Below are 12395 nucleotides of genomic sequence, written 5' to 3' on the forward strand. Positions count from 1 at the left end.
TGCAATCATTATTATTGTGTAAGTAGCACACAGAAGTTTTTTTTTTTTTTTTTTTGCAAATTGAAAGATATATCTGTTTTCTAACATACAAGCTATAAAATAACTAGATACCTTCAAGATTTTTGCGCGAAAATCTGGACTCATAAATTCACACTGATGTATAACAGAAGATTTTCTCAGTAACAAAATTGTATTTATTTTGAATTCCTGGAACCAACATTATGACAAAAACCAATTTGTTCTCTCTTAGCAAAACCATTTTGTTTTACATTTCTGTACAGATTTATGTAAAAATCATTCTCTAATTCTTCAGATTTCCTATTAGAAGTGAAATGTTAGTCCGCAGATAATAAAATATATAATCTAACTATTTATTCATAATATATTACAGTGGTAACACCTATTGCAGCAACGGGTTATTTTCATTCTCATCTGAGTTAATAACTTAAAATCTGTTTGGACTGATCTATAAGTATTTCATTGGAGGAACTATGAAATGATCCAAGTCAGGAATTAAAAACATTAAAATAGTTCCTTGGTAAGTGATACACTTGATTTAAAACTTAACCCTGTGTCACACGCAATCGATCTGACAGATACATGCCTTTGTTTTCTTGAGTTTATTTTTAAATGGCTTGTGTTACAATACTGATATTTTGGGTACCTTATCAGAATACGATAATGCTTTTGGTGTCAGGGGGGTTCCCAAGTTACTCCTTTTCTCAGCACGTAGATAGCAGTATTGTATCTGAGAGATACATTGCGTGTAGTTGTGCGAGCTCAGTGAAGAAATTGAAATGGGGCGAACTGGTCGTATTTTCGATCTGTCTAAAGAAAGAGAAGTCGAAGAAGTGCACCGTTTGTTGTTCGCAGATGATAGCGATAGCAAAGATGACAATTTTAGCGATAGCTCTGGTTCAGATAGTGATTTTGTTGAAGAAAGAGTGGAAAATTCTGACACTGACCATGAATGTGAAGTTGATGAGAGTGGTGTTGAAGAACCACGGCACTGTAGTTCAATTTATACAGGTAATTTATTTATCTGTAGTAACATAAAATTTGAAAAATGAATATTGATTTTTTTATTTCTTATGTCACTGAATAAATGTGCTGCAATATATCAATTTTTGTGTAGATTATTACACCATTTTACATTGCTTTACTATCCAGTATAGAGAAATGTTGCACTCTTAGTTGTTTTTTTATTCATGTGTTATAATAATTATTTCCATTTCATGCACTTTCTTTTCAGGGAAAGATAATTCCAAATGGAGTGCTCGTGAGCCAACTAGTAACACCAGAACCAGATCACACAACTTGCTTGTTCATCTACCAGGAGTTCGTGGCAAAGCTGTAGGCTGCAAAACACCAGAGGATTCTTGGTATTGTATCATTGATGATTCTATGCTAAACATTATTGTTGAACATACAAACCAGTACATAGATTCTATCAAGGGGAAATATTCTCGGGAAAGAGACTGCAAGAATACCAATAAAATAGAGATAAAAGCATTCATTGGCTTACTATACCTGGCGGGTTTGCTGCGAAACAACCGGCTACATGTAAGAGATTTGTGGAGTTCAGATGGAATGGGTGTCGAGATGTTTCGTACTGTGATGTCCGTCAATAGATTCTGTTTTTTGATTCGCTGCATGCGCTTTGACGACAAGGACACAAGAGAACTAAGAAAGAAAACTGATAAATTGGCTGCAGTGCGTGATACTTTTACACAATTTGTTGATAACTGTAAGGCATGCTATTCTCTTGGAGAAAATGTAACAATTGATGAGAAACTGGAAGCTTTGAGGGTGATGTGGATTTCAACAATATATCCCATCAAAACCAGCTAAGTATGGGATCAAAATTTTTGCTCTGGTGGATGCAAAAAATGTATTATGCGAGCAATCTTGAAGTGTATGTTGGACAGCAGCCTGATGGGCCATTCAAAAATGGCAACAGTAGTAGCGAAATTGTCATGAGGCTTTCAGAACATATTTATGGTAGTGGTACAAATATAACTAGTGATAATTGGTTTACTAGTGTGGAACTCGTAGAAAAGTTGAAAAAACATAAGCTTAGTTACGTTGGCACTATTAGGAAAAATAAGCGAGAGCTGCCTGTTGAATTTGTTTCTGCTAGAGATAGAGAGCCATGAAGAGGCATCTTTGGCTTTCGAAATGAAATGACTTTAGTGTCATTTGTGCCAAAAAAGGGAAAAACAGTTGTTCTTCTGTCAAGCCTTCATTATAAAGCAGCAATTGATGAAGAGAGTGGTGACCTTAGGAAACCAGAAATCATAACGTTTTATAATGCTACCAAATCAGGTGTCGATGTCTTGAATGAAATGACTGCAACTTACAACGTTGCTAGAAATACAAGGCGCTGGCCGATGGTAGTGTTTTACAGCATGTTGAATATTGCAGCTGTAAATGCTCAAGTTATTTATTTGGGCAACAAAAATGAAAGCAAATATAGAAGACAGTTTCTGAAACAGTTAGTGCGAGATTTGACAGCCGAGCATATAGAGCATCGAGCACAAAGTACCAGAGGGATTCCATCATCATTGCAACTAAGGTTACAAGGGCGAAATGAACAGAAGATCGAATCAGGCAGAGAAGAATATGGGAAGAGGATAAGATGTGAACCTTGTTTTACCACAAAGTAAACTCACCTTACCAAATATCATTGCATAAAATGCAATAAGTGGTTGTGTCTGCAACATGCAAAAATTGTGTGCTCAGACTGTGCAAAGAACAGAACACCTGATAGTGATGACTGAACTGTATTTTCCCAGTTTTTAGCCGATTGTTCTTTTAGACTAAATGGTTTATACCAATAATTCAGTATTCCTTTACTTTTCAATAATGTATACCTACATGCTATTGTGGTAAATGAAATTGTTCCAAAAATACTTGTATTTGCGAGATAAACTGTGTGTGATCAAAAAGAATTGAAATAGGTAGTAAAACATAAGAAGGAGGTTTCATTATTGCACAGGAACAAGAATAAAACAAAATATAATATACTCAAAAAGAAACATATATGGGATGAGAAGAATAAGTGATAAGTGAATATAGCTTTTAAACGAATATCTGAGTAAATACCGCAAAAAAAAAGTGAAACGGTATAAGTGTTTCTAAAACTTATACAACTAAAGTGTGTAATGATTACCATGTAAACAAATGAGTAAATAAATTTTCTTAACTCGCAAGTCGACTCAAACATTTGTTTACTATTATGTACAAGTCACTCATAAAATAATTATGCTTTTTAAAGATATAAGTGATGTTTATTAATATATGTATCTGGTAGATACATTGCGTGTAACCATGGTAAAATTTGAATGCATGTAACGCAGTGGTAATGAATTTTGTACTAATTCTGGACATAGAACTCTTTGTTGTGTAGAGGAGAGACAGCTTGCTGGATAAAGATATAGTCTGAATTGACTGCAAAATGAAGAGAAGAGAGTGGCAGGATGAGTTGCATTGCTAGTGTCAAGGAAGCATGTTATTACCATTTTATAAATTATAGATTTAAGCAATTATTGCAACTTAGTCTGCAGCAATGACATATAAAAATAATATGTATTGGTGCCACATTACAGATACATTAAAGAACGTTTATGATTTCCACTGAACAGTGACATATCATTCTCCAATTTACCTACCACAAACATGTCACACACAATGAACACGACACAAGTATGAACCAAACATTTTTCTGTGCTGAACTCACATATAATGAACACCATTTTCTTCCTATCCATAAGAAGTATAAACCTTCCCTATACGATACTGAGGCTGGCTACGCAAGTCTGAAAATAATGGTTTCTCGTGTCCTACTAAAGGTGGACTTGCTGTGTTCTGTCCCATTCATGCGTCAACAAGCCGAGCAATTCACATGATCCGCACATCCGTCAAATACATTTCCATTTTGAATCTGCCAACTGACTGAAAGGCTTAAATAGTTGTGAAAATTTTGTATATGTTGACGATCAGTTCTAAATCATTAAATTCAATTTTTCCACTCTGATGTTTATTAATATATTTTCTGTTTTCCGTAGGTACGTAATTTCTTACACTTACATGTCACCGGCAATTTTTGTACCAACCGTCAAACTTAAAAATGTTATCAAACGTAAGTTCAAAACATATGTAAGTTAAAAACAGCTAAACAAATACAAAAACTTAACAACCTTCCAAGATAGTAAAATGTTCCCGGCAACGGGTACCACACTTACAATTTGGACGTTATTTTGTCTGTCCATCAAACGTCAAATCTTGGTAAGGTTTTGATGGACAGATAAATTTCCTAGCCCATCTGATTAGCTGATAGATAAGATGGAGCACTGTGAGTCCAGCTTTAGTCTGACCAGTGGCCTAGCACTTTTTGAACATGATTTTAAAACATATGTTTACAAACTTATGTGATAATTGCTTTGTAAGAATAACTTACAGTATTTGATGATACAAACAGTGGGTATGAAAATGTAGCAGGTTAACCAATAGACAAGTGAAATTCTAGTGCACAGTGTAAGTTATATTATCAAAGCTCCCTTTTCCATGACCAAGAATTGTGCAATTATTGTCTGACTAGAAGCTATGTTTTTTTTCTATACTTAATTGCATGCCAAAGTAATTTAAAAACAAATCACTAACATGTACAGTTGCACATTTTTTAATGTGTATTTCCAATAAAACTGCATGCAGTGAATGTGTGTATCATTTTTATTAAAATCAGCTCTTTGCTTTTACACAAAGCACTGTCAACAGTAGCATGTTGAAACTGACAGTGTGTTTAACACTACATATTATGTAAACATGAACACACAAAAATTCTTTAAAAAATCAAATCACTTTCAACATACATCAAACTGAAAAGTTACATACAAACTTCACTATGCTACAAGTTGCTAAAGCGTACTGCCTTCCACACAAGATTGTCGTTAAGAAGCCTGGGCTGAAATTTCAGTTTTTTCAAGTTTGTCGCTTGAAACTTGTTTTGGATTGGTGAACCTCCCACGGAAGATGTTCCCTTCCAAATCGATGGCAAAGTTGTAGTCCACCTCCGAGGACAAGGCATTCTCAATGGCTTCATCTATGTTCTCAGCAGTAATAAACATCTTGGCGTTTACCTACGGAAAAAACTCCATAAATCATCGGGTACATGAAATGTAGTTTGATATTAAATCAATTAATTTTAATCTAATTAACCTTTTATGTAATAAAATGTTATTGCAACTATATATAATATACTGAATTGGTGCATATGTATTACTATTAGATACATAAATAGTATGTAAAGAAGCAATCAACTTTGATTATGGACCTTAAAAACATAGATAGAGAACAACAGAAAGCAATAATGTAGATTTTACAGTATGCTTCTAATTTATAAAATGTGTTATAAGGAACAAGATACAGTTGGATTTCCCTAGACTAAGAAAGCCTGGATTGTAGAAAATTCTACAGTAACAGACAGCTGTAACTGAAGTATGCAACACTATCAGACATACTCTGGCAACCCGCACGCTAGCTCACAAGCTAAACCCAGTTCCATACGAGGCCCGACAATGGGACTGGTTTGTATTTACAGTCTACACATTTAACAAACTTGCTTCCCTGCAGTTAAGTAAATGAACTTATTTATTGATAAATAATCATGACTGCAATATTTAACATGGTATGTATTGAGTAAAAATTGACATTTATTATACCTACTTGTAAAGCTAACAATCTAACAGCATTTCAAAAATAACGTGTTAAATAATGCTACCCCAGTACACAGTACCTTTTCTTTCCGAATCCGCTCTTCGATCCTACTCAGATTTTCCTTCTCAAGCTGTTCAGCGGCAATGAGGTTTTCAAGGATAACCTTCTTTCTCTCTTCAGATTCTTTCGCTAGTCGCTCGTCTCGCAGTTTTGCAACCTGGGCATTCCATTCATTGTTTAGCTTCATGGCTTCCTCGTGTATTTTATCATCCGAGGAGATGTCTTTAACAGCCTGCTCTTCGTACTTCGCAAGCTCCTCTTTGAAATAATTGCTACAATGAACAGAAAAATAAAGTATTTTTATTTGCATTCCAGTACTGAATGTACCTACTTGAAAGCACAGTTTGTTATACTAAAACACTGTATTTGAAACAGATATATTGTTTTGAAAAAATAAGCAATTTTGGTAAATATGTAGAGTCGTGGTATATGCGTAAAAAAAATGCTAAAAATCCGAAAATACTTTTATTTTATGCTCTTTCACTTCCTCTTTTCAAATCAACCGGCGGAGATAAGAAATTCCAAATACTTTAGGAGATATTGAATTTTTTTATTTTCATCACAATACCTGTGTATTCATGCGGCGATCAACATTGTTTCTGGTTTACGAGTATCTACTATGTTTCTTATTGGACAATTTTGTCACGTGACGGTTCCGTGATTGGCCAGTATTCAAATGAACCAATACGTGATTTGATTATTTATTTTTTTATTTATTAATGTTCCGTCGGAGGTATCGCGACATAGGTGAACGACTACATCATTTCCTTCTAATGGCAAAGGAAATGTACCCTCCTCCAACTTAGGTGGGTTTTTAACGTTTTTTAACGTTTCTAATTTTAAAGTCTTATTTTTTATTTGGATATTGTTGCGCAAGTAATAAGTAACAAAAATTTTTTACATGAGTTGTTAATGTTCATTATTTGTCCGGGTTTGTTAGGTCAGGTCAGTTACATTATAAATATTTTAAAACTAAACAGCCATTAAAATTAATTCACGTTATTTTTTATGTCCGCTTAGTTTGAAAGTATTAATAATGTAACTGACCTGACCTAATCGACCATTTTATTTATTACGCATTCACGAACACACGGCAAAATAACAAAAATGGCAGCGTTCGAATGGTTGTACAGGTGTTGTACTGCAAAATTAAAAAATTCGATATCTCCTAAAGTATTTGGAATTTCTTATCTCCGCCAGTTTTAATGAAAACAGGAATAAGAAGGGGAATATAATAAAAGTAATTTCAGATTTTTAGAATTTTTATTTCGCAAAAACCGCTACTCTACATGTTCAAAATTAAAAAAATTTGATATCTCCTAAAGTATTTGGAATTTCTTATCTCCGCCGGTTGATTTGAAAAGAGGAAGTGAAAGAGCATAGAATAAAAGTCTTTTCGGATTTTTAGCATTTTTTTTCCGCATATACCGCTACTCTACATATTTCCCGCAATTTTCTGTAGTCAAGGTAATATGCCTGCGATGTGTGGTGTATAATTAAAGAATAGCAACTTAAGCATTATTTTATAATTTCACATATTTCATAGCCAGTGTCACACTTTCAGTGGTTGTACATGAGTTGGTTGCACATTTTGGAAGTGTAAGATATTGGGTTCCTATCTTTCAGGTTGAGTTAGGAAACACACTATCAGATGACAATAGTCCCAAAAGGAAAGAAAAAGTTGCATTTTAACCTGCTGCCAAATAACAATACAAAAATTATAATGCCCCAACTAAATTCATTAGTGGGAAAATTTTAGTGACATAGACAGTGATGTCATTAGGAATGGAACACACAATACAATTTAGTTTAGCTATATTGAAGGAGGATTGGATTCAGCCATAGCCTATATTTTAATGAACCATCGCAGAATATGCCTGGATTTCGGGAAACCATGTAAAACTGAAATCAAGATTACAGAATCAGAATTCTAATCTGGATCACAGGTAAAAAAAGTAGGAATTGAATTTGACAATACAGGTTCTTCTATAGTAATTCTGAACAAAAATTACATATCCAAAAATGCTTTTTTTCTTTTATTTCCCGACATCTTTTACAATCATTATCTAAGTAGGACATTGTGATACTTAAAGTATTTACCATTTTAAATAGTGATTAGGTTAAATTACATATACAAATACTGTGATATTTTTAGAATTGTCGGTTAGATTAAGTAAGCTACAGTAAAACTACAGTAAATCTGTCTGAACGATTAGTTAGGAATTACCATGGTCAATCACTGATTAAATGATTGGAAATCAGAAAGTTAAAAATAGATTGCATAATTTTTACGAAAAAGTGGTTAGAATTACCAAACAAAGACACGTTACCTGAGGGCTTTCATATGACTCCTGTAATTGTTAAATAATCTTAATAACTCGTCGTGCTCATCTTTAGGTAGTCTTCGCCGTTCTGGCACACGGAACATTTTACTCTTCGCTGTGGGTAACCAACGTGGCTTTCTCGGATGTCTACGCCATCTCACACATTGCATAAATACAGACGTCGGATATGCAACTGCATCACCATTAACTAATGGTAAACTACTTCTTATAAACCTCGTTACTGCTGCCATTGTTTTGCCTTCGAAATTCACTCCAATCGTGTAATAAACATAAAGCGCTAAAGTATACACATCTCAAACCACAACAGTGACTGGTTTCCGAAACATGCAGTCGCATGGACTCGCACTGATCCGCCACGTCCGTGAACAAGTTGAGCGAATCACAACTATCCGCACGTGAAAAATACTTTTACATTTTAATACTGCTAACATACTATAAATCTTAAGTACTGACGAAAATTTCCCTTGTCCAAATAAATTATAGTAACGATCATGAAAGTTAAGCATTTAGGGCCGTATTCCAAGACACAAAAATTAGGGTTTAGGTGTTGAATATGCAATACCTGTACACTAACCACATTCCAAGTGCACGATAGTACACGGCCAGTCCCTTATTTTTAGGGCACTGATTTTTGGTGTCCTATCTGTTGCCGATGTGATCCATAACTGTATATATATATATATATACAGTGGCGTAGCCAGGATTTGCGTATGGGGGGTGTTAAGAAGCATGCCCCCCCCCCGTATTAAAGCGGGGGGTCCGGGGGTCCTCCCCCGGGAAAATTTGGATTTTAAGGTGTATAATAGTGCTATTTTAGCAGTTTTCGGTACTTAAATTTAAATATTGTAATGGTAAAAATTTTATTAATTTTAATATGAAATTTGTTTGAGTGATGAATAAGAAATTAATTAAAGATTTGGTGCTAAGGGGGGGGGGGTTCGAACCCCTAAAACCCCCCCCTGGCTACGCCCCTGTATATATATATATATTCCTTTTTAATGAACTTTAACGGAACTTTTACGATTACAATTTCCCCCCTTAATTTCTTAAAAAAACAGCAAACATAGATACGGCCAAAAATTCATAGTTTATTCTTGTACAACCAAATTTAAATATTTTATTTCACATTATAATTCCATAGTTTTAAAAAATAAGCTAAAATTACGATGGATTCCACGAAGTACAACTGTTTATAGCCTCGCACAAGTCCTCGTTTATTAAAATGGCTGCCGATCTGATACCTTACAGGGGTTCAGTTAGGACACGTTTTGGAATATGACCCGAGAGTTAGGGTACGGAAGTTGCCCAACAAGGCAGTGCATATTCGCTACCTTACTCAAATGTCTTGGAATACCGCCCTTAATAAATCATCAAACTCTATTTTTTTCGCTCTGATATTTTTAAAATCTTTTCAGTTGTTAAAAATATGTTAAAACGTAAGTTAATAACATTTAATGGAAGGAGTTAAACAAATAAATATACATATAAACATTTTAAGCTAGAAAAGGTTGCTGGCAATAGTTATCTTGTCTACATTTTGGAGTTATTTCATCTGTCTGACTGTCAAAAGTTTAAGCTGGTAAAGTTTTGACAGACGGATGGAATTTTCGGGGCCATCTGATTGGCTGCACAAGATCATTTAGTATGTGTGTAAAGCCGGTTTTTTTCTTCAGTGAATTGCTGCGCCATATTGGTTAGACGTCCAAAACATTGAACTAAATTAGTAATTTTAGTGTATAAGGGATCGTCCATTAATCACATGAGGCTCGAAAGGGGGGGGGGAGGGGGGAGGGAAAAATCACGAAATATCACAAGGGGGGAGGGTGGGTGTAGAGAGATATCACGTGTATTTTTTTTTTCGCCCGATTTCTACTAAACCGAAAAGCGATGCGTGACCTTGACTCGCTGTAGCCAGGCAACAATATCCCCGCCCGCCGCAACATGAACCACCCGGCTCGGCTTGCCAGTCGCTAGTAAGACTGTGATTTTGGCGCCGAATACATGCGTAAATCACATATAAGCCTTTCCTTTATGCCAGTGAGAATAAACCTGCAACCTAAATGTGTGTCTGGACATTTTTATCACTGTGCTTAGTTTTCCAGAAATAAATTAGATTATGCCTATATTTAAAGATAATATTTCGAAATTTTTAAAAATATTTTGCACCAAAAAATACACGTGATTTATTGGGGGGGGGGGGGGATGTTTGTCTGAAACCTCACCACAAATCACTAGGGGGGAGGGGGGGTTAAAAATTTGCTAAAAAAACATCACGTGATTAATGGATGACCCCTAAATGGTTTTAAATAATTTTTTTTAACGAAAGTGAATGTTTTTAACGACAGAGATTCTACTTACTGTGCCGGAAATTATGTATTTTGGCACGTTTTTTTTTAAATTATTATAATTTTAAATTTTTTTTGGAATTTTTTTCTATGTAAATTAGTTACAAAAGGAGTGATTTACACATTGTTAGGCTGGTGTACTCTACTTAGTTAAACTTTGCGGTGACATCGTACCTCCGTGGGCAGTAAAGCCCGGTCCCCACCCCGCCAGCACCAGCCCCCGCTGGCGAAATGCACCCTCACACCCCTCCTCCGCGCAGTCACCATCACTAGTCAGTCTTCGCCCGCGCGCGACCAAGGACGGAAGTGTAACCCTGTGAGACTCCGCGAGACGTGAGACCGCGAGACGTGAGACGCGAATAGTGAGATATGTGAGTGTTTTCCGGACGCGAACTCCGCACCGCCGGCGAGCCTAGTGAGCTGCACAGGGGCTGACGACCCACACCCATCGTGGCCTAGCTGCAAGCTAGCCTGGCGCCCATCCGGACCGAACAGTATACCAGCCGACTTCCCTACTAGGCTCACCCGCTAACGCAGCCTCCGTTACCGGGACGACGGCATTGGCAGTAGCACAAAGCAACTTTTCTCAGGGACCTATCTGATATTTTGCTAGTCTAATGTAGACGTTAGCAGCCCGTATGACATTTCTCCCGCTTACAGTCACGTTCCCGGCCTGTAACATTATTTCTCTGCATGACTAAAATCGCATAGAGCAGCTTCTGGCCTGCAAGCTCTATTTCTCAGAGACCTGGTGAGAGTAGCGAGTCTCGGCACGAACGAGTATCCCATGGACGCTCGTTCCCAGCCATCGTTGCGTTTTTGTACCCGCTTACCCCCACACCCACCCCCTTCAGTTCTGAGCATTTAGCCCAGGACCATTGACCTCACGTGATACCCACCAGGCAGTGACCACCTCTTAGGACGACTTGCCATAAAAAAATATGTGTGCAAGGATGGACCACCCACGACATCTAGCGGTAGAAACAGTAACTTCTCTTGGCGCCAGTGAGTGTGCTGGCGCCCGCGTCATCTGTTGGCGATCTTGCCAACCTCTCCCCTCTGTCCCCTTTAGGCCGCCAGAGTACAGCACCGTCTACTCCATAAGATTCTATGCTTCCTCCTCGTGGCCTGTAAAAGTCGATTGTATGTTGCTTTCTGTGCCTGCCGGTAGAGACCGCAGCAGTCGCCCTTCGGCGCAAACCACTGAAGTCGTGGTTACGAACACTCGGGCACCTCCACATGTTTTTGGCCCAGAGCCGAACCTTCCCTCTCTTTTTCCTTAGGGCCGACCACCCGTTTTAATTAGGATTTTTGTCCGCCACTGCAGCACTTAGTACTCTGACATCGGCTACTTACCGCGTCTTCACGGCGTGATCTCTGTCAAGAGGCTTTTCACGGCAACGACGAACTCGTTCGAATCAGGAATGTAGTCAGCTGTCTTAAGGGATGTGATCCCAGCTTAAAATTTCTGTAGTAGCCAGTCAGTAGTAACAATTAGAAAACAAGTCATGTCTTAGTTTAAAGTTTTTTAATTATTTTTTTATCTTACTAAGTGATGATTTCTGCCGCGTCATCCGCGCAATTCTTGGTCTGCGCCTTTCTGGTGTCGGCGCGAGACATTTCCTGAGCCCAGGAGCTACACCCTGCTTGACAGGGTCCAACATTTGAGCGCCGAAATTGCACCCATCATGTTGTCCAGGACCTCCAACTTCATTTCTTTCTAAGAGCTTCCTCCCGGCCAGATGTCCAACTTGAAGCCCCGGGTGATATTCTAAAATATAACTTCTCCCTACCGCCAGCGAAACCAATTATTTAAACGAATACCAGCGAGCAGTGCCATAGAGAACTTATCAAATAAAAAAAGTGAAATTGTTACAGTAATGAGTGGACGAACCTAACCTGCTATAAAATAATGTCATTTTTATGTTGT

At 37.1% G+C, this 12395-nt stretch overlaps 1 protein-coding gene across 1 annotated transcript; it reads right to left on the minus strand.

Annotated features, from left to right (window-relative positions):
* Positions 1-4695: 4695 nt before the first annotated feature.
* Positions 4696-8451, minus strand: LOC134530365 (small ribosomal subunit protein mS26). The gene is made up of 3 exons (XM_063365122.1): positions 8106-8451; positions 5795-6047; positions 4696-5138 (listed from the first exon to the last, which is right to left on the minus strand). Exons 1-3 carry the CDS (start codon positions 8348-8350, stop codon positions 4950-4952), a joined length of 687 nt encoding a protein of 228 aa, XP_063221192.1. The 5' UTR covers positions 8351-8451; the 3' UTR covers positions 4696-4949.
* Between the last annotated feature and the right edge of the window lie 3944 nt (positions 8452-12395).

The sequence above is a fragment of the Bacillus rossius genome, chromosome 3 (assembly GCF_032445375.1).
Source record: "Bacillus rossius redtenbacheri isolate Brsri chromosome 3, Brsri_v3, whole genome shotgun sequence".
Lineage (NCBI taxonomy): Eukaryota > Metazoa > Arthropoda > Insecta > Phasmatodea > Bacillidae > Bacillus > Bacillus rossius.